Consider the following 22,484-nt stretch of genomic DNA (forward strand, 5'->3'; position numbering starts at 1 on the left):
CACTGATAAACTAAGTTACATTCTTACTGTTTAAGTACTCGGCACTCTGAAATCCAAGGTTTAGAAGCGGTATGCAACTAACGGCTGACGTAATGGTGCCTCCAAATTCATAGTTCTATTTCTTTAGTTGGCACGATGAAAAAAAAAAAAGCCGGAAGGGTAGTTTCTAGTTTTAAAAACCTACCCTTATATGAACTAATCTTCACCAAACCAAAAAAAAAATAGACCGGAATAATAGGCCCATGTGAATTGTGGGACTTGTAGACCATTCCTGCTGTTGGCAACACATACGATATGGTGCAACTAGTTAGCCGAACTACATTTTCCAGCATGCAAACTGAGCAGCTTCCCACTACAGCTGATTGTCAAAAGAAGAATAACAATGTCTACCGCGTACAGAAAGGCAGGGGTCTCAGATATGGAAAGCGTGAACAAGGGCTCCTCGCTGTCGGACAGGTAAAGTGGGTGGTTTGTGCGTTTTCTGTTTCGTCTGAACGTGTGCCCTAAGCGGCATGTGGATTTGATTAGCCTTCGCTTGTTTAACGCAAAAGCAACGCCGATTTCAATGACCTGACGCGGTTTGTCATCATGGTTACCACGAAGCACAGAGACCCGAAACACATGGTGTCGCTTTCGAACACAGGAAGTCATTTTATAGCGCGATATACTGTCTTTTACGGACTAAATGAATGGATTAATAGATGAATAGATTAAACCGATCTTGGCCACCTACTTAGTATTTGAATGTTAACTTAAACCTCACCTTCCCTTTGGACCTTGAACCGTAGGGTATTCACAGTTTACAACTAGAACATTCTCTGACAGTTTTAGAAATGAGGTAATTATTTTTTTCATATTCGTGTTCCAAATGGCACATTTACTTAACCACGGCATCACTAATAGGTTGCAAAAACGCTGGTCGATCTAGCATGTCATTTTAAGGAACAACCTGTTAACGTTTCAATGGGAGGCGTTCTAAATTTAGCTTCATAAATCAGTACTTGTTTTTTTTTTTGTTCAAAACAACTATCCTAAATTATTTTCTATTGCTGTAGAAGCGTGGTTTTATCTAAAGAAAACTCGACATTAAAAGAGTTTAGAGAACTACTAAATGTATTTGCCTTTTTTTTAGTTCCGTATAGTGTCGTTTGGTTACGTATTATTCCAATTAGTATCATCATCAGCAATGGTAGTAATTGTAAATCTTGTGTCATGTCTGAAGGAAACTCGGTAAATTTATTATAAAAGTTATAAACCCTTATAATGGTTAAGCTATAAAATATTTAAAGCACAATAAAATGGAGTGAATTGAGAAGTTTTATTAGAGTGCATGAGTCAGTTCATGGTAAAGCTGAGTAAATGCATACTGACTGGATTAGGGGAAAACCCAGACTTGAGACAATGAGAGTAAATTACTTATAATAAATTAGGACAAAACCAGCTAAGTGCTGTATAAAATATAAAGGGAAAAAGCTATATTGTCCTTTTTTAATCACAGTTTGGATGCATTTGTATTTTAGCGAGAGTGAAACAGTCAGATTGTTGTCCAGATATAAATTGTTAAATATACAGCATGACCTGACAGCCTATGACAAACTACCACAAGTGCAACCTAATCCAAGCATGTTTCCTTATTTCTATGGGAACCACAAGAGGGAGTTGCGAACTAGAATTTATATACTTCATGGGCTTCTTTGGGCTTTAGGAGAAATCTGACCTTAACAGATTAATAAACTATATAATACATAAAGCAAAAAACAAAAAATACACAACTGTTGTTTCTATTTTAGAGATTATTATTGTACAATACAAAAACAAATCTCTCTTTGAGGAAGGGCCTCAGGACAGAGGTTTAATTTATGTACACAGTTTTATTCATTTTTTTAAGAAAAAACATAATTTTAAGATAAACTAATAAGTTGAATATTAAAGGTTACATTTATCTGGGTCTTGGAGATATATCAGGATGCACTGGTTGATATGACATTTTTAAAGAATAAGAAAGTCACTGACACTACCTACTGTATATAGGTGCAGTTGAGATTGCAAGATTGAAAGAGACTGCTGAACTGAATGACCTTAACTCCATCAGTACAATAGGGAACCTAGCATGTTGTCTGTTACTAAAAGCCTGTTGTGTGTAGAGGTCAGACAATAAGGAAAATAGGAGGGGCTTGTCATATTTGTTTGGATGGAGAAATGGAACTGAAGGCACAATTCCTTGTGTAATTATCAGGTCCAACAGGTATTCGTTTAGTGTCTAAGAGAAACTGCCAGTATGAAAATATCCTCTCGGTGCCGAAAGGGCTGTTCACCACACACAGTTCAGCCTGCACGTCACCTGTTGCTTAATAAGTGTCTTTTAAAAGCAGGAGCTGGAAAACAGGAGCTTGACAAGGTATAGGAACAGTGCTGTTGCACACTTGCCTTGGGGAAAATAGCAGTCAGCTGGGGAGGGGTTGGGTTTCAGCAATTTGTTTATGCATATCACCCAAGAACGGACCAAAAAAAGCCAGGCGTGAATTTGAAGAGGCAGCAGGCTTTCGGGTGCCATCTCCTTGTCAGGCACACAGGACACATTGCAAAGTCCGAGACTTGGATAAAACATCTGCGCCGCTGGTGCCTTTTCACTTTCTGTTTTAGCGGAGAGAGAGGAGAAACAGGAGAGAAGAAGAACAGCACCCCCACTCCTGAATTGTCCTTGCAGGAACACTTGCCCCCTCTGGTGAAAAATTGCGATACTAAATGTCAGAGACAGATGACAGGCCTGCTCCAAAACAGGCCTGTTGAAGAGAAGGGAGGGTGGATGAATGGTGGAGTGGGATGGGGTGAAGGGGGGGCAGGTCTCTTACGAACCTGCTGCTATTAATAACATGTAACGAACATAATCTGTAGGATAAGTTATCCGCTTATGTTTGTTGGTAGAGTTGAGATCGAAAAGCCATTGCAGTTTCATTTCTAATGTTCTTATCCAGCCCCACAGCAGTGAAAGAAGTGAAGAGAAAGCCAAACAAATGTTAAACGTATAGTTTTGCTTTTCCCCCACTATGTCACTCCAGTACCTTGCCCTAGGGAAGAAAACGTGACTAAGACTGAGTGCACATTCTTATTATATGCCAATTTGCAGTGACTATAAAGCACTTATATCAAGTGACAATAATTCTGTTTGTCGTGTTAAATATGAATACTCTCCCATCGTGCTCCGGTGCCAGAATATCTGGCTGTTGGGCTCTCAGGTCCGATGGCAGGTAAGCTTGTTTTTTTTTTTACTTCCTTCATGTTTGGTTGCTCATTATTTACTGTATTGTACAGTATGTATATATTGTTTTAGAAAATTTTGTGTAGTATCTATAGTGAGATGTTTTTTTTAAAAGATCATCTCCAATATATCTGCCGACTGTATTTTTTTTAATTAGAGGGAAGCCTTGATTTGTAGAAGGGAACATCAGTATAAATAACCCTGGCAGATGACAGTGAAAGAGGAATTTTGTAGTTGCTATTGAAGACTGTCCGGGTTAGTGACCAGTAAAAACAGGAATGTCCAGCTGGGAGAGATGTAAGAAATAAAATGATGGAAGAATGGAACTTGGAAAAACAATCTCCCTGTTTTACATTTGAAGCTGTTGCTCCATTTCACAGTTTATAAAGCTACTTATGAGAAAAAAAATCAGAATGCAGTTACCTGATCATGGATGGACCAGAGTGGATCATGGATTCAATATTAAAACATACAGTTGTAAATCAGAGCCAAAGTTTTGGCTTAAAAAACTGTTGAAAGATTAAGAAATCAAAATATAGTCAATGGAGTTCTGAATTTGTGATAGAGACCACCTAAAGCTTTTAAGTAATACTGTTTCTGTTTTGACAGTTATAGTTATGTACAGTAGTGCAACTATACATGTTTGATTGTTGGCTGCCCTTTAATGAGGTTTCTGCCTGAAATGCAAGCAAAGCTGAAAATGCTGCCACTTTTTTTGAATAGCAGTATTCATATATAGCAAATTAGGTGAATGAAAAATGGGATTTTTAAAGGTTAACTTTTTCTCTTACAGAATTACAGAACGTAATCTGACTGCACTGCTGTTACTTCACTAATTATTATAGATCTAATCTCAAAACAAATTAGGGTCTACCATATTAATTATATTATTTTCAAATTCTTCTTACAAAGTTGTAAGCAAGACCTACTATTTTTTCTTCTAACTTTACCGAGACAAAAAACATTTCCCTTGGATACGTACGTGGTTATTGCTGTATGTTGAAAAAGTGTTTTCTTGTTTACAGTCACTAGGTGTCTCATTTTCCTAGTAGCAAGAGAATTTGCTCAGACTAAGACTTTCAGCACATGAATGCAACTCTTATGCAGATTGATACAGGCAGGGGGAGATTTCCATAGGAAGGCTAATTTTGACCCTTCTGAAATCATTACAGAAACAGAACAAATAGACTGCTTTTACTTGTTCACTTTTTAGCCCTTTGTTTTGATATTATTTGGTATTTAAGGTGTTTCACACAGAAGCAGCTTTTTACTTAACACATAATATTTCTTTGTGCTTTATAATGTACTGTGCATTAGTAATTATCATGATTAACACAGTACCACATTGTGTGGTGACTAATATGATAGTGCCTAAGTGTTACTTTAGTAGAATACTTTTCTAGGTATTGTCCACTTAGTATCTTCATAGAATTACACTGTTGTGACCCAAATTATTAAATAATTTCTTTTTATTTTATTATTATATATTTTTTATTTTTTGTAGCCTATACAGGGTTAAAATGTTTTAATCATCTGATGTTCCTGTAAACTAAATTTTAACTTATACTACAGTATTTTACTTAAAAAAAATAAAAATCTTTTTACAATTGAAAGGTTAATTGCTCCTTATGTATTACTAAAAATTACTCCTTTTTTCCCTCATTTGCAGTTAGAATACCTCTTTAACAAATGGACTCAATTTCTCATCCCCAAACCTTTTTAACTTGAACCTAATTTATGTCTGTCCCTTTTCACGGTGTGCTTTTGTTTTTATGTCCTTGTTAAACAGGATATTTTTTTTCAGCAAAATGTTGTGATTGTTTAATAATTATGGTTCATAATAAAAAAGTTAAAAGTTAAATATATTTAAACTGGTTGGCTCTGAATATTTTTTCCTCTCTAAGGTACTGTACAAAGATAAATTTATGATTATCATTTCACTTCTAAGGGGTGGTGCATTGAAGGAAATACAGTGCTAATACATCTCAAATTAATTACACAAATTTAAAATGATAAATTTAGGTAGTTGTGCGGCTCAGTGCTTGAATTTCGCATTCAGTTGATTTGTCTGTTTGGTATGGTATTTTTGGCCTGCCTTAGTTTCAGCATTGATCATCAGCATTATTATATTATCACATATGTTCTGAGTGTAGTAAATTTCTAAGTAGTAATAAAAACTTAAATTGTACAAGAAAGGAGTATATAAAAGTAGTCTTTGGAGAGGCATTGTAAGGTTGAATATAAATGACCTGCATTTTAATCTACTTAGCAGTGAGTAATAAAGAGATTTGTATTAATGGGTGTTAACGTATAGAGGATGATTTAATACTGTGTGGTATTTCAGATATAACCACAAAAAACAGTGCTCCTTGTCCCGGAGTTTGTTCAGGCTGAGTTCTTGAGTAATTAAGACGGATCTCTTAACTGAACAGGATATTGAATTTTTATTCCATCTCTCCGTTCAGGTCACAATTTCAAAAAGAATCTTCTTTAGGTGTACTGTTTCCCAGAAATAATTCAGGAGAGCTCTGTTTTCAGTTTGTTCCTTTCCGGTAGCTCTCTAAACTTCTTCTCAACTAAAGATGTATAGATACAGTTGGGAATGACAAAGAGCAGTCACATCTGAGCATTCGTAACACTGAAATTCCACCTTGAAATAATAAAACAAGTTGAAGTGAATTCTGATGTAAATGTTATTTACTGACATTTACATTCTGTCACTGGTTAAGAGCAGACACTGTTTTTTAAAACCGGATAGATTAAGCTTAGTTTCAGAAGAAAAAAATAAAATGGAATGAAAGCAGATGAAGCTGATGTATTCCATAATCAGGCCTGGGAAACCTGTTAAATGACTTAGACCAAACCCAATACAGAGCTTTGTATAGAACTCAAGCCTGTTTTTTTTAGTTAGTGCCCTTACTGGTTAAACAGTTTAGGTGGTCTTCCATAGTAATAATTAAATTACATTTTATATTCACACTGAGGTGTATTGGAAAATATAAAATAAACTGGTTTGCTGTACTATAGTGTTTGATGCATTTTATGTTCATTTTGTGTTGTTGTGACTGATAAATGAGTAATACATACTGTAATTTATTTTCCTTGGATTGGAATTTTGCACAAATCGACAATGATTATTATATGGAAATGCAACCAACTTTGTGTCTGATTTGGGTATTTTGAGTCTTGTTATTTTGACTTCAACCCATGACAGAGGATTTGTCTGATCACTGATTTTTTTTAATCTGAAGAAGACCTCATAGTCGAAATGTACTAGTTTTCTAATAAAACATGAAAAGAGCAACAGATGCGATATAATGCTAATACTCTAAAATAAATCTGAGTTTTACCACTACTACTTCAGCTATGGAAAAGAACTTGACAGAAAAACGTCTTTTTCTGATTTATTTTCTTCATTCCAGCGGCAGCAGTGAAGATTCTCTAGACAGGCTACTCCCTCCTGTGAACACAACTCTTTCTCCGCGGAAGAGAACCACAAGCCAGTGCAAGTCTGAGCCGCCTTTACTCAGAACAAGCAAAAGGACTATTTATACCGCAGGGAGGCCACCTTGGTATAACGAACATGGTACACAGTCAAAAGAAGCTTTTGTAATCGGTAAGTGTCACCTGCTCCACAACAGATACTACTGTTATGACTTCCTCTTCAGTATGAATGTTCCCATTTGTACAACTCGGGCAGAAAGGTCAACATCATAGTATAATGAACCATTAAAAAATGAAAAGGACATACAGTATTATCTGGCATTCAGCATTGACCCTTTTATTTTTCAAAATGTATTTAAAAATGTTTGTCATTAGCCCTTAATAAGCTGATAACAAACCCAATAGATAAACATCCCCTCCCAGGAACAATATTGGTTCACCTCATTTCCTCTTGACTCTTGTCTTGCTTTGCCATGATGGTGGGCATATAACTTTCACCTTAGATAATAAGTGACTGATTTACAAAGAGCCTTCTTCCAAAGGCTTTCCCATTTCCTATTCAAATGATCTATTTCACATTTTTCAGCCAGCTGTTGTGAGTGTGGTTATTGGGAATATGCCATCACCGCCTCTTGAGGTTTTCCCAGGGTTTAGTATTTTTACAAATACAGTTTATTTGATAATTTATTTTATGATTTGCTTTCTTGGAAAGATGTTCTGTTCTCAAACATTTCCCGAATGTGCTCAGGACTGTGTGGTGGCAGTGCCTCTGGGAAGACAACAGTGGCCAGGAAGATCATCGAAGCTTTGGATGTGCCCTGGGTCGTCCTTCTTTCTATGGATTCCTTTTATAAGGTGAGGGTTGAAGCACATGCAGAAAAGTCTGCAGTCAGTGCTCTCTGATCTCATTCTACACTATTAACAACCTTATCTGGGCTGAGATTGTGAGACCCACGCATGTGACGTTTTTTGCCTACTGGTGTTTGTTGAAAGATCCAGGAGGGACTCCATTTATTAAATAGCACACGTGATCACTGCTGTGTACCATCAGAACTCAAAGGATTTAGGGATTTGTGAGTTGTGAGTGGCCTTGAAAAAAATGGTGTTTGTATTCAACCTGCTTTCAGATCTCCAGGCCAGTCAGGACAATGCTTAATAGAAAGACACTTAATCTGGTATGTTGATGTTCATTTATAGCCTCTGTGATGCAAAGCTGGAAAGCAGAGAGAGCATGTTAATGGGATTTAATAGGAATGCTCTGTAAGGGAACAAGTGGCAGTCCAGATCCAGATTTCGGATTATTGAGAGAGAAACACTTCTCATCCCCCTTCTGCACACAGAAAATAATTAAAATTACTTTCTTGACCATGTCAAAGTAATTAGTATTGTAAAATCATTTTTTTGCCGGGAAGCCCTAGGTGTAGGTGTATTAACTTGTAAAAGCTACTGTGAACTAAATCCTTTGTACTAATAGCATGTCACCCCTTTAAACAAATGCTTTCAGGTTGTGTAATCCTTCTCAGTAAAGCCAGGGACCAGGGTGCTGTGTGAGTAAGTCATGAAAGCGATCCTAGTTCACAATAACACCTCCCCCTTTCAGACACTTTCTGTATCTTAAATTAGCCAGTATCTCACTGGCCCCATCTGGTGCACTGGTACTGATATTGCACTATTATATATCAAATTTGTTTCAGTTGTAATGTTTTGAGTTATTGTTTGAGTAAAGAAATGGATGCCTCTCATTTTACTCCCTTTTGTGGGAAATACAGAATGACAAGAACTTCATAGGAAGGTTAAAGGTATGAAAAGTATAAATAGATATAGTGTGTATAGTTTATTTGTGAAAAGAAAGTTTCACTATCAGTCAAACATTTGGAATACTTGGTGAAGGCTGATGGTCTTTAAAAAAGATTAAAAACTAAACTATTTCAATGTCAGTTGTCAATGAGTTACAGTATGGAAAAGCTGCTCCATGCAGATCAAGTTTAAGATTAAAAAGTAGTTCTTAAATAACCTGTTAGAAGTGTATTCTAAAAACCTTTTTATCAAATATTGTATTGTTTCTTTCTGACGTTCTTCTAATTGATAAAAAAGAAAGCCTTAGTTAGATATAAGTCTCAGAAACAAATATCTGGTTGTAAAAACTAATTATATTTATTTGGAACCACCACTTGTCTTGCTTTTGTTAACTGAGTAAAGTCAGGTAATTTAAAAACAGTTATTTTTACTGCTTGGTGTTTTTTGTGTTAAATAAAAAATAAAGTGAAGGTGTTAAACTCTGTGGCATAGCTGAATCTAATCAATGATTAGAGTTTCCTGCAGCTCTTTTGGTCTTGCAGCCTACGAGTTCCTCATCTTCAGCCTGGTTAGCAAAACGAAGAAATGTGAACAAAGACGTGTTTATATGCTGAATGGAAGAGGACTTTAACCTTAAAATAAAATTGCAAAACCGGATGTAGTAGGAGTATTGTAAAGCAACGTCTTCACCTTCTCCTCTGTCTTGTCTATCTTTACATTGTTTTTTTTCATGTCATAAAAATGACGGTAATGTCTGACATTTATTCCTTGATTTCTGTTTTCAGCATGACACACAGCAGTTCTGTATAGCACTATGATGGCCGTTCCTTTCTTTTTAAGGCATATACTATAACAGGCACCTGTTCAGTGTTGACAAAAGTCATGAAAACAGTGTAATCTGAGGCCTATCCGTTTCCAAGGAGGGCTGATCTAAATTCTGGCACACCTGCTTAATGGGACCAGCCTGGACTGCTGGAAGAGGCGTATTCCATTCACAGGGCAGTGACTTGTGTGCATATTCCCCTCAGGTTCTCTCTCCAGAAGAGCAGCAGCTGGCTGCCAGTAACGACTACAATTTCGACCACCCAGATGCTTTTGACTTCTCCTTGCTGGTGTACACGCTGAGGAAACTGAAACAGGGCAAGAGTGTGAAGATCCCTGTATATGACTTCACCACACACGGCAGACAGAAGGAATGGGTAAGGACATGAGCAAACCCAGTTAACCTCTGACCTGGAACTAAACCTACAACCTGAGGCCCTTAGTATTTAAAGGCTCATGCTTTGGTGGAGTATGTAAACCAAAGCTATGTCTTTTAATTGAACTAGAAACAAATCTTTCAGTCACCCGTACTAGCAAGGGCTACACCTGAACCAAAAGGCAGATTTCCATTCGGCAGTATCTCATTAATAGAAAAGACTAGGTAATTGCACACCAGCACATTTGAGCATTTAAGGCTAATCTTGTTAAGGATTTTTAAGAGAGTACATTTCTGTATATTCTGATGTGAAGCTCTGATTTCTGTCAGAATCCATATTCTTCTAAGCTGTTGTCTAAATAATTGCTTATTTGCAAAATATTAAGATTTAATGTAATATAATATAATATTAAATATATAATATAATGGCCTATTAGCTGGAGATGTAAATTCATTATCTGTGACATTTAAACACTCACAAAGTTTGTTTTTTTCCAGAAAACTGTTTATGGGGCCAGTGTTATTATTTTTGAGGGCATTATGTCTTTTGCAGACAAAGAACTGTTAAAGGTAAGTATTCATTATTTTGTGTCTCATTTTCTCCAGTTTCCTTAAATATTCCCCCTCTGCCTCTTTGCAGGGGTACTATTAACAATATTTGAACTTTTTAACTAACAAGTATGAGTAGAAAGTGATTCTATTAGTGTGTAATTATATTGTGATATTATATCGGGGCATTTTCTCAGTCATCAGTTTTGGTTTGGCAGCTATTTTTCATCTTGTAAAGAGTTATGTAAGTGCGAAGGAATGGGTTTGTCCATTTTTCTAGAGCATTGTAACGTTTTTCCATCACGCTTCAAGCCGGATGCGAAGTACCAATTGGCAACATGCAACCTTACACTATTTTCTGTTTGTTTCAGCTTTTAGACATGAAGATCTTTGTTGATACAGATTCTGATATCCGTCTGGTGCGTCGCCTACGCAGAGACATAACTGAGCGTGGGCGTGACATTGAGGGCGTCATCAAACAGTACAACAAGTTTGTGAAGCCTGCCTTTGAGCAGTACATTGAACCCACTATGCGTCTGGCTGATATAGTCGTCCCAAGGGGTACAAACTGATTCACATTTCAAAGTTGTTCTTTCCACCAACTTTTTAAAAGGATCTGTTTTTCACATGTAGGTCTTCCATTTCCTCATCAATAAAGCACGCTTAAATTCTTTGGATTGTTGTTGTTTCAAAATCTGGACCATTCAGAAAAGGCCTTTTCTAAGTAAAGAAACACACTCCATGTTTGTATTAACTGCAGTGTAATGCGCTTTCATTTTGAGCTTGAGATGATGCAAAAATATTTCATTTTGTTTGCTGGACTTGAGTTATTTTCTAATTGATCATCTTATTTTTTAGTCATTTTTCGTGTTTACCTGAGTGACAAACCTACTGTGTTCAAATGCAAATGTGTGGAGGACGTTGTGTTGTTTTTATTTTTGTCTTTTTGTTTAAAAATTAAAATTTACTGTAACTCTTCCAGGTGGAGGGAACATGGTAGCTATTGATCTCATAGTTCAGCACGTTCACAGTCAGCTTGAGGAGGTAAGTGTGTGTGCTTTAATACCTAAAAAGGTGCCAGGAAATACCATACAGATTCCATAGCTCTGATTTATATGGAAAGACATATAAAATATTGCTGCTTTTGGTATGCCAAGCAGTGCTTTATATTTTATTACATTGAACAGTAGTATTTCAATATAGATGTAGATTTCTGTACAGGCCTTTGGGGGATATTTGTAATATGAAAAGCACACTATAAAATTAATTTCAGTAACAGCTGTGCTGTATTCTGGAAGTTTCTGTGCAAAACGTCAATTGTTTTATAACTGACAATGAAATCTTATTTGCAGAGTTTAAATAGTTCAGGTATGCCTCATTTCTTTAATAGGCATTTCTTTAAAATGAACTCTTTCCAAGAACAAGTGAAAATCTAGCTCTGCTGGTATCAGTATTATTTCCTTTTAAAAACATTTTTAGAAAGGCACAGCTATGTTTAATTCATTTCAGAGTTTTCATGTGTTGGTATCAATGTATTTCCAGTCACCTAAAATATTTGCTTCATGTTGTCTATTATGTGTGTTGTAACTTGCAAGAGCCTATTTTAATCAAATAACATGACATTTGGCAAACCGTAACTTGTTTTCCACATGTGGAGAATGAAGGGTTGTTACTTACTCAGTTATAATTTGGCAGCACAATGAAAATCGAACCGTAAGAACTTGTGGTCTGTAACTGGGTTTAAATCTGTCACGTGGATGATGGCTGATGTTGTGAAAGACTGCCCCTTTCTATTAATGCATTGTCTGAAACTAATAAATGCAGTATCCTGTGATATCAAAATATTGCATAGATGTTACAGTTATACCCCTAAAAATGTGTAATTTTTAAAATGTTCATAAATTATTTATCCTAATAAGTTTGAAAGTGGTCCTTCAATTATTACTCCACTTTTTTGTTCTTCTTAGTTTACATAAGGTAATGTAAACTCCATATAGATTCCCATGTTATAATTTCATTGAAGAATAGTTTCAGTGACAGTTGTTCACTCCATACATGAATTCCTATTAGTTATTTGATAATTCCATCATTTTTAATTTCAAACTAGTGTGACATAATACATTACTACTTAAAGAGTATGCACTGTGTTAAGGAATATAAAATGAAAATGATAGATTTAGAAATGTCAGTACTAATAGTAGTAATGGAAAATGTCCAGTTGTTTAGACTTATAAAAGGGATACTGGTTTCTTTTATTGGTTTCTGCTGTTGTTCAAACTGTGTACTGTTTTGGGCCATTTAACACTTTGTGATGCAATCAGGGGGTCCAAGGCTGTTTTCATTTTTGAAAAATAAGCATATTGATTATGTGAAAGCAAATACAAATATCATCCTTTAAAACAAACAAAGAACAATACAACTGATTAGACTGTCTTTTTCAAACGCTATACTGTCTGACCATTTAGACCTACTGTAGTTCATTTATTTTCACTGAAAGCTGTTTGGTCACCCCTGCTCTTGGTATTGCAAAATAAACATTTTGCTATGTGTCAACATTATCAAATACCATTCTAATTCAACATTTACAGGTTTGTATGTCAATTGATGCACTTGACTAAACAATATCTAAGGCTAAGCAAGCTTTGTTTGGCACCACCTAGTGGAAGTCATCTTTTTAGAGTACAGATTGCTTTTTAGTAATGTTGACAGAGACCATCGTATGATTTTTTATGTATTTGGTGGTCATTTTCTGGAGTGAAATTTCAGATGTGACGTCTGTCAAAGAACCTGTCTTTTAATAAGATTGATTATTATGTTGGCTCTTAGCAAAATGAAAACATGCTCTAATCAGTAATTGCATGGTGTTTGTTATTACTAATAAATAGGAAAAGAAGTTCATTTTCTAATCTTTTTCCTTTGTGATTATGATATTGGCATTGCATTACATGGACTGCATTCTCACTGTAACCTGCACAGCGTGAGCTCAGCGTCAGGTAGAGTAACACACTGTTTCATTTATTCAAGACCAAGGCATGTTCTTATCTGAATAAACTGCTGCACTTAAATGACACAGCATGTACAGGCTCTCTGTGTCTGGAGTCAAACCTAAAAGTTTGAATTAGAAAATTGATTTTAGAACTTAAGCCATATTAACATGTTACTCCAGTACAGCAATACTGTAGATAGGACGATAGGATGTTTTACATTAAATATCTGGCATTTTTCCATGCAATAACCTACATACTATACTTATCCATTCTTATGTAATGTGTATTTGTAATCTTTTCATAAAAACTAGTGAAAATAAATTTAGAATTGGCAATGGTAGGTGGTCAATTTGTCAGCTGGGAATCACCTGACGAAGATTAACTGCTGCATTAATAAAAACTGTGAACTAAGTGCAGGAGTTTGAATGATTAAGAATGTCTTAGATTATTTCTGAGAAAAAAATAATCTTTTCCTCTAGCTTTCTGTGTCTAAAAATATTACCTTCTGTTCTTTGACGCTGGCTTGACCCTCAGTCTTCTTCTATGTAGCAGTTGTTGAATTTTGTGTCTTACTAGCTATAAAGTTTCCAGCATGTAAGATGTGTTTTCACGATAGACGGGGGCACTGTTTCAATTTTCCATTAGCTGGTTGGCCGCAATAGAGTACAGAAAGGAAACCCACTACTTGCTTTAGACACAGGAAGTATCAAGGCCTAAAGCTTCAGCTAAACATTACATTAACAGTGAGTGACAATCTGAATACACGCTAAGCACTCTTGAAAAGAAAGGCTTTACAGCTGAATATTTCAATCAGAGTGGAAACAGACTTTTTTTAGAAAAAGAATGTGTAAGTAGCTAAATGCATAATTGCAGATTAAATTGTTTAAAAATGTTATAAATTGGAAGACACACATGACTTTATCTAAATTGTGTTTCTTAAAATAATAAAATATAGCAGTGTTCTGTTTTTCTGTGAAAGTGTTCTACCAAGGGTGCACAGTGTATGTGTTGTCACACACTTTGATAACCTGATAACTTTAATACTCATACATTTGATGTTTTGTTTGTATGTTTTTTTGTTTTCTTTTCTTGTGGTTATTCTGTGATTCCTTCCACCCTTCTGCTCTGAATAAAACCACCCTTATCCAAAGAGGAAACTGCGCTGGGATATGTGAGAAGAATTTGTATTTGAGTTTTCAGTGTCTTGTCAAACCTTGAGAGATGAAAAGTCTCTCTGCTGTGTGTGAGAATGTGGCTCAGGGTACAATATTACAACTCAGATTGCACAGCTCCATTCCTTCAAGTCCCAGTCGAGGGCCCAATTCACATGAGAGCAGAAAATCCAGCACACTTTTACAGCAACTTTCACAACATTGATCTATAGTGGTCTTACATCACAAAACTTTTTTTTTAAAATTTTTGCACAGCAGCATTAGGAATCCAAATAAACAATGTATCTGGTGTAATGGATATTGAAAAGATCGTACAAAGTTTTGAAAGGATTAGAGCTGTGCACACCTGAATTCAGTATCGTTTGACTTATTTTGCATTTGAAATAACAGAAATTTTGACTTGTTTTTACTCTTTGAAAGGACCTTGCATTTTGTGTTGGGGGAAAAAAGCCAGTGTAATTTTGCACCTTCATTGTAACTGCTGCTTTACTGTTTGTCATACATCCATGATTGTCCTTCTGTCTTCCCCGCTTTGAGCAAATCAGTCGATATTCCTTCACAATAATCATTTCACATTCTTTTCCTCACCTTAGTGAGTTTTTGCACACAGTTTTGCTTAATGAAGCTCACTTTGTACACATTGGTGCTAAACAATGTGCCACCCCCAGCACGCACACCACTTCTCTTCCACTTAAATAAGATTTATAATATTATCATTTCATTTTTCTGTAGTAAGAGAAATTGTCATTTTCTCAGTAGCTTGTCTATTTTATGTGTTTATTTGTGCTGATACACACAGCTTGTACTGTATGTACTGTAAATGAGTAAATGTTACAACTATTTGGGTTTAATATGTGGCACTACAATTATGGCATTGCAATTATATTTTTAATTTATAATAGTCATTAGAATGAATAGTGCATTTCCACATCAGTCACACTTTTACGCTATGTGCACTTTGTATATTGTGTGATTACAACTCTGAAATAATGCTTCTTGCAGTGTGTCTTGTGACCTCAGTTTTTCAACTAACAGTTTTATTCTTGCTGTTGTTATTTCTGCATTTTATTCCTGGGAGTGTAAATCTATTTTCTTTTTGAACTTAAGAAAATTTTTTATTTTAGCTTCTTTCACTTACTGGGTGAAGACGCAAAAATGCATTTCCATAACTTTTTTTTAGTACATAACTATTTTTGTTTAATTTTATATTTACATCCTTTAATTTTATATATATATATTTATTTGTATTTTAGTCTGCTAGCACATGCATTCTGTAATTTCAGATGAGTATTGCTAATTGTATTTCATGCAGTGTTCATTGGTTTGATTTTCTGAGCCTGCTATGGTTATGTGTTAGTAAGAGTGTTCGGTGACTTGACTGAGCCCGGATTGTACTGTGGTGTTACAGGGCAGCGCTGGCTTCGGCACACCAGTCTCAGCCTCTGCCAGAGACCCTCAGCGTTCTGGAGAGCACTCCGCAGGTCAAAGGCATGCACACCATCATCAGGTGAGACCACCAAGCCGTGGTGCTCACCCTCACGCCTCCACACCTGTCTCAGCCCTGCTGCACTTTCCCAGGGCAGACAGTGGAAAATCTCAAAAGAAACCTATCGCAAAGCAATCTGTGACCTTTTACATATGATAGTGTAGACTGAAAATAACTGCAAGGTCTTTTATCTCCAGGCCCACAGCCATGTGTAAAGCCTATATGTACTGTATAACAATGTAAACTATATTCATAAGAGAAGGCATCCCTAAGTGCTTTGCTTTAGAAACATTCATGACAAATATAATAAAAATGATCACCGTATTACACTTAGAAAGACTAACATCTTTTGCATTATTTATGAATGCACAAAGTGATTGACTAACAGTTGCCTTTCCCAGAAGTGATTGCTGGGTGCCTTACAGAATGTCATCTTACTGTCATTCTCCGCAAGTGGACAGCAGCATGAGATTTGGCCTACTTCCGAAATGAGGGCATGCATAGCTTCTTGGTTTGGACCCAAAAAAAAAAAAAAAAACAGTATCTGCAAATGTAGCTCAAGAAAATGAATGTTTTTTGCTCACTGAAAATTATAGATTGCTTTTTAATATTTAGACATTTCAAGCAACATATTTACTGTAGCATTGAGAAATCCATCGTACTGCATGGCCTTGCTATAATAAGGAGGTCATAATAAAAAAGGTGTCGTAATTATATATTTCTTTTTTAAAAATATTACTAAATGTTTTTTAAAAGAACTGGCAATAACTATCTTTATTTTAACCATAGCCTTGGCTAAAGCATTTGTACTGTAGAACTTTAGTGTAGTTTCCCCTGAATCACCACAAGCTCATCTCTATGTGTGTTTTTTCTTAGAAATAAGGAGACCAGTCGGGATGAGTTCATCTTTTACTCAAAGAGGCTGATGAGGCTGCTCATTGAGCACGCTCTCTCCCTCCTGCCATTTCAGGTGGGTGTTGCTTCTTTTAATTCAAGCCCACCTCCTGTGTTTCCAAGCACCTAGTTATACATTTACTGTATACATTACTGTATAGCAAATTCCATGATCTTTAGATGACCTGGCTTCACTGTGTGATATTTCAAAAATAGTTTCTAATACAGAAGCACCAAATGAAAAAAGTAAAATAATTACAAAATAAAATACAATTACAGATTTAATATCAGTGGTAAGGTCAAAACTTGTTTTGGAAAAGTGAGGTTTCTGTTTTGGTTTAAATTCAGAGTATGATTTTCATAACCCCGTGTAGGCTTGCACAGTTCAGACGCCCCAAGGGCAGGATTATGACGGAAGAACTTTTCATGGCATAAGAGTGAGTACAGAACCCCGCTTTCCCCTCAGTGTTTCACTGGACTCATTCTGCTCCCTTGTGTAATCAAACAGACAGCTCTGGATGTGAGAAAACGCCCAAAGAGATCATATTATCCTTCTAACCGTATTGCGATCTCATGCACACTGTCTGCTCAGTTTGGGAAGAACAGTTTTGTTACATGTATAATTCTAAGGATTTTTCTTAACATTGCTCATGAAACAATGCTGTTTTTAAAGACATTTCAAAATATTGTCTTCACTAATCTATAAACCATGTCAAAATGCATGAATGAATCCTTATTCAAAGATGTCTGGTGGTAATACCTTTAGATATTTGCATTTCTACCTTTTACAAAATAGTAGATATTTAATAAAGTCACCAAGCAGTGTTTGAATCTTATTGGCGTTTTTTTTAAGAACCAGCTGAATGGGTACCTGAATGGGTATTAAGGAGCAAGATAAGAAAGGCGCTAATGCGATCATCAGTGTTCAGTATTGCATGCATGACAGTTTGTGGGTTGCTGACTGTAAAGCCAGGGCGTTGTGTCTAGATCACAGGGGTCTCGATCCTCCGTGCGGGGGAGACAATGGAGCCCGCCCTCAGAGCTGTGTGTAAAGATGTGCGAATTGGGAAGATCCTCATTCAGACCAACCAGGACACAGGAGAACCAGAGGTGTGCCTCTCAAAATGTAGCCAAAATTGAATTGAGAATGACCTTCAGGACAATGGCAGGTTTATTTTAAAAAAATACACATATACACAAATCTGCATGTTATATGTCATTAACTATTAAAATTATTTCCTTATACAAAATATTGTTTATGCTATTGACTATAACTTTATAAATTATAGACAAAGATTTATATTTTTAGCAATAAAAATATCAAATACATGAAACTCTTGGTAAGACACTAAGAACATATTATAGAAATTATTTTAAGTTTCGGAAAATTCTGATGTATTTTCTTATTGGTGCTAAGAGACACAAGCAGGTGTAGTTCTTCAGATCACTCAGTTCCTAAATCTCACTATTTTCTCAGTTGCACTACCTTAGGCTTCCAAAGGATATCAGTGAGGACCATGTGATTCTGATGGACTGCACCGTTTCTACAGGAGCAGCTGCTATGATGGCAGTACGAGTCTTGCTGGTGAGTATATATCAAGGGAAAAATAAGGAATGAGGAGGAATTGCTGTCTAAGCAGTTGGTCAAGCAAGTGGTCAGAATCTTCTCACAGATGAACTTCAGTCTCTCTCAGGTTGGCTGTACTGTTGTCTTGTATGTGCAGGACCATGATGTTCAGGAGGATAAGATCTTCCTGGTGTCCCTGCTGATGGCTGAGATGGGAGTTCATTCAGTGGCCTACGCCTTCCCTCAGGTCAAGATTATCACCACCGCTGTTGACAAGAAAGTCAATGACCTCTTTCACATCATCCCAGGGATAGGTAAGTATTGTATATGAAAATTCCTAGAAAGTCTTAATATCATGTGGTTTGTACATCATTGAAGGCAACAGTGAAGATCACAGTGGACACCAGGGCAGTGCATTTTAAACTGAGAAGCAGAGGCATTTCTGTAATTGAAGGGTTGTGGATGTCTGGAATTAATCAGTTATTAGGAACCAGACAAGCTAGATTGTCTTACAGGCCATCAGACGTTTGTTGCCATTCTTGTTCTTTTTATCTATATCCATGTTAAAATTCATATCTTGCCTGTTCTTCAGGTAACTTCGGTGACCGGTATTTTGGAACAGATGCCCCTCCTGATTGGAGCGACGATGATCTGGATGAACCAAGTTACTGACAGCAGGCTTTCCAGCTCCGAAATTCAACTGTTTGCAGATTGAGGCAGCTTCACGCAGTCAACTTGCTCTGACGCTTATAGCAAGGTGTGGGACCAGAGCTCTCCTTTGAAATTAAGAGGCTCATGGGTGTTTTTAATGATCCATGCAACGCTTTGAAAAGCTGTAAAATGACAGAGTAAAGACTATAAATATGTATATTTAACAGATTTTTATATTTTATTTTGGATTTAGAAAAGAATGTTATAACTCTTCATAAATATGAAGAATTATTATATATGACTATTTTTATTGAAAAAACATCACTGGCTGGATACGTAATTTTTTTTATTTTTAAGAACAATATCGCCCTTTGTATAGCTGTTTACAGTTCAAACCTAGTGAGGAACAAGATATAGAAATGGAATGTTACCTGCAGAAGAAGTAAAAGGTTGGTCAGAACCTTCCCCTACATACAGTACCTTTATGATGATAAACAGGACGTAAAAGATATTTTGAGTTGTATTCAACAACACAAATTATTTTATTTATATGAATGACAGTGAAGAAATTTTCTTCACCCTCAAGAATATTTCTTAAATGCTACCTTAAGGTTTACGTTTCTTTTCGCATCAAACACAAAGTGTTGCCAGGACCACTGCATCGGAAAACTGTGTGGGCGGCACAGTTTTTAACCATTTTTTTCCCCTCCTTGGCTAAAACAATAGTGACCAAACCACTATCTTGCAGAAGCTGCAGAGAGAATCATTTGCAGGACATAGTTTTGCAGAAAGCCTTAAATACACAGTGGCAGTCAAGTCGATATACAGTATATATATTTATATCCCCTTGTTTTTCCTTTCTCTTTGTGGCATAAATAGAACTAGAGAACATCAGATTAAGGTAATGTATGTCAATGAAGGTGAAGCCTGCCTGACTATATGTGTTACCATAGCTGTGCACAATAAACACCTGAATATAAATTGGCAATCAAATGAACAAGCGAAGTGAGAAGCTCCGTACTGAAAGCACTGTTTATTGAATAGTTTTACAACATCTGCACTCTTCAGGGTAAATGACCTGTATCCGATTTTCTCATTTTAATTACCACAATAGTGTTTACACTTTTATTTGTTTTGTTTCAACTTGACACCGTAGGGACTGATGTTTTCTACCTCGATATGTTCAGCACTCCTTGTTCATTGTATACGTTGTATTACTACAAATACAAAGTGTTTTAAATACAATAATTTGTTCAAATGAGCTGTACAAACCGGCTTAGCATTTTTAAAACTGTACAGATTATGAAGCAGTGCAGTGATTATATTATTAGTAGAACAAAGGTTTTTATGGAGAATCATAAATGTTTGAGAGGACTGTATTAATGAATCTGTATTTCTTTTTTTAATGGTCCTTTTTGCCGTGTTCCATTTCAGCATACTGGAAGAACTGTTTAAAGTTAGGTATTCATTGCTGGGCATTGTAACTTTTAAATGAGAGAAATATATTTGAAATCTTTAGCATACACTTAGTACATGTGATAACTGTGGCCTACGCTGGCGATTCAGTTTGAACAACATTGCTTACCTTGATCGTACAGTAAATGTGTGTGAGATTTGTACTTCACACAGTATATGCTGTGTTTTAGAACAGTTTGCAAAGTAATGTGCAACTCACTGTTGTGTGCTAATTTACAAATATACATTGAACAAAGTGTAGGATTTTTTTTCAACACTTAAAGATGTAGAGGAGTTCTTTTGAAACATATTGCATGATTAGATATTTTCATTGTTGTTTTATAAGTTTACTGACATTCGGTTTTCAGCCAGTTTGATGGGTTGAATTTGATAAAAACTCCAGGCATAACCAGAATCATTGAATACATTCATTATTCATTTAATGATGTGGCAGGCAGAATGTATAAATCTGAATTTAATTTAGATCACAAATCTTTATGGTTGAATGAAAAAAGTGTAACAAGCAATATAAAATGGGATTAACTCTAACTCAAAATGTATTGAACAACTCCTATTTATGTACTTATTAGTAGTAAATTATATTTATACAAGTGTTTGGTGATATCTGTTGTGAAGTTCTGTGAGTCAAGTATTGAATTATTTTGCCCTAATTTGATATGTCTAAGGCTTTTCTCCTGTTTTCTCATAGGTTTGATTTTTTAAAATATATTTAAAACGGTTTTAGTCTGAAATACTATAAAACCTAAATCTGATAAACCCACCAGATACTGTAGAAGGACCTAAAAGCACTAATTTTTTTTAATTGGAATTGCTATAACTTTCAGGTTAGTCTTAGTGTGCACTGAGTGTGGAGTTTTATTGTTTTCTTCAAAACCATTCTAAATGCTGCTCTTTTATTTAACATTGCAGAAAAAGTACAGAAGCACATTTTTTAGTTGCTAGCAAGTTCTTAAAAAAACGTTTTTTGAACATATAAATACGTCATCTCTGTAGAACTTCAATTATAATTTAGCTGTTTGTTTTTGAGCTACATTTTGCATGAAATTTTAAATTGAAGTGAAATAATACTACATAAGCGAATTTGCTAAATTTTGGATTATTTAAAAATATATTTACAAATGTTTTTTTTTTATTTTAATAAAACGTATCACATGGCCCAATAACGATTTTCCCCATGCAGAGGTTTAAAGTTTCTTAATGCACAAGGGAAAAGTAAAATACATTTAAAAAACGTTTTTTTTTTCAAGGAAATATGATATGGCTTTGAACTGGCTTTTTTGTGTCACCTGAACTGTTTTTTCTTTAAAATTTCTGTTGTATTTTTTATCGGAACTGTGATTATCATCACTGAAATGTTTTCGTATTGTTTGGATGAAGTTAAGACCATCATGGCTACATTTCAGTGACAATACCGTAGTGCTGGGCTTAAACTCACCTCTATTGAATGAGCATACTGTAAGTCAGGTAAATAAGTTTTATTTGTTATAATGTCTATATTAATAGCTGTGAGTGGTTTTCAGAATTGTTTTTTCAGTAGAAACATGCAATGAATCGTTTGTTGCTTTTTCCACATATATTGCACTTTTAGAACAGCTCCATAAGTAGGTCATAGCCCAGTACTGTGTAAAATGATGCAAGATGCTAAAACCCAAAATAAAGATAATATAGTCTGTAATGAATTGTGATATTTTAATCCTTCTTATTTCTTTAAAAAATATTTTCCACTAGCAAGTTTCATTTTGAACAATACCAGACTTCGTATTTCCTGTGATATAGACGTGACACTGTTACAGTTGAGAATCATTAAGTCAAGCTCATCCAAAAAAAAACATCAAGGTCACTAGCGTGAATGTTTTGTGGGGTGCAGGAGACAAGGGCATTTCTTTCATCTGTGAAATATTAATGCACAAACAAGAAACAAAATTTAAGCTCCAGTGCATGCATTAATGATGGTCCAGAAAGAAAGCTCTTAATGCTGTCCTTAAAATGAAACTGGTTTCCTTT

At 35.6% G+C, this 22,484-nt stretch overlaps 1 protein-coding gene across 4 annotated transcripts; it reads left to right on the forward strand.

Moving 5' to 3' along the window:
* The first annotated feature begins 301 nt into the window (after window positions 1–301).
* On the forward strand, window positions 302–22,155 carry LOC148648242 (uridine-cytidine kinase-like 1). 4 transcript variants are annotated; one of them, XM_088608227.1, is made up of 15 exons: window positions 302–456; window positions 6,682–6,875; window positions 7,452–7,558; window positions 9,529–9,699; window positions 10,197–10,268; window positions 10,619–10,808; window positions 11,230–11,291; window positions 13,224–13,240; window positions 15,815–15,913; window positions 16,769–16,862; window positions 17,161–17,223; window positions 17,774–17,896; window positions 18,264–18,371; window positions 18,511–18,667; window positions 18,946–22,155. In XM_088608227.1, the coding sequence occupies exons 1-15, from the start codon at window positions 383–385 to the stop codon at window positions 19,023–19,025; spliced, it is 1,611 nt and encodes a 536-aa protein (XP_088464353.1). In that variant the 5' UTR covers window positions 302–382; the 3' UTR covers window positions 19,026–22,155. The 4 variants fall into 4 exon arrangements, with proteins under 4 accessions (XP_088464353.1, XP_088464352.1, XP_088464355.1 ...); XM_088608226.1 differs by lacking the exon at window positions 13,224–13,240 and adding an exon at window positions 14,386–14,405; XM_088608229.1 differs by lacking the exon at window positions 302–456 and adding an exon at window positions 2,268–3,248.
* The last annotated feature ends 329 nt before the right edge of the window (window positions 22,156–22,484 follow it).

Source organism: Lepisosteus platostomus, chromosome 15 (assembly GCF_059453375.1).
Source record: "Lepisosteus platostomus isolate fLepPlt1 chromosome 15, fLepPlt1.hap1, whole genome shotgun sequence".
In the NCBI taxonomy this organism is placed as follows: Eukaryota; Metazoa; Chordata; class Actinopteri; order Semionotiformes; family Lepisosteidae; genus Lepisosteus; species Lepisosteus platostomus.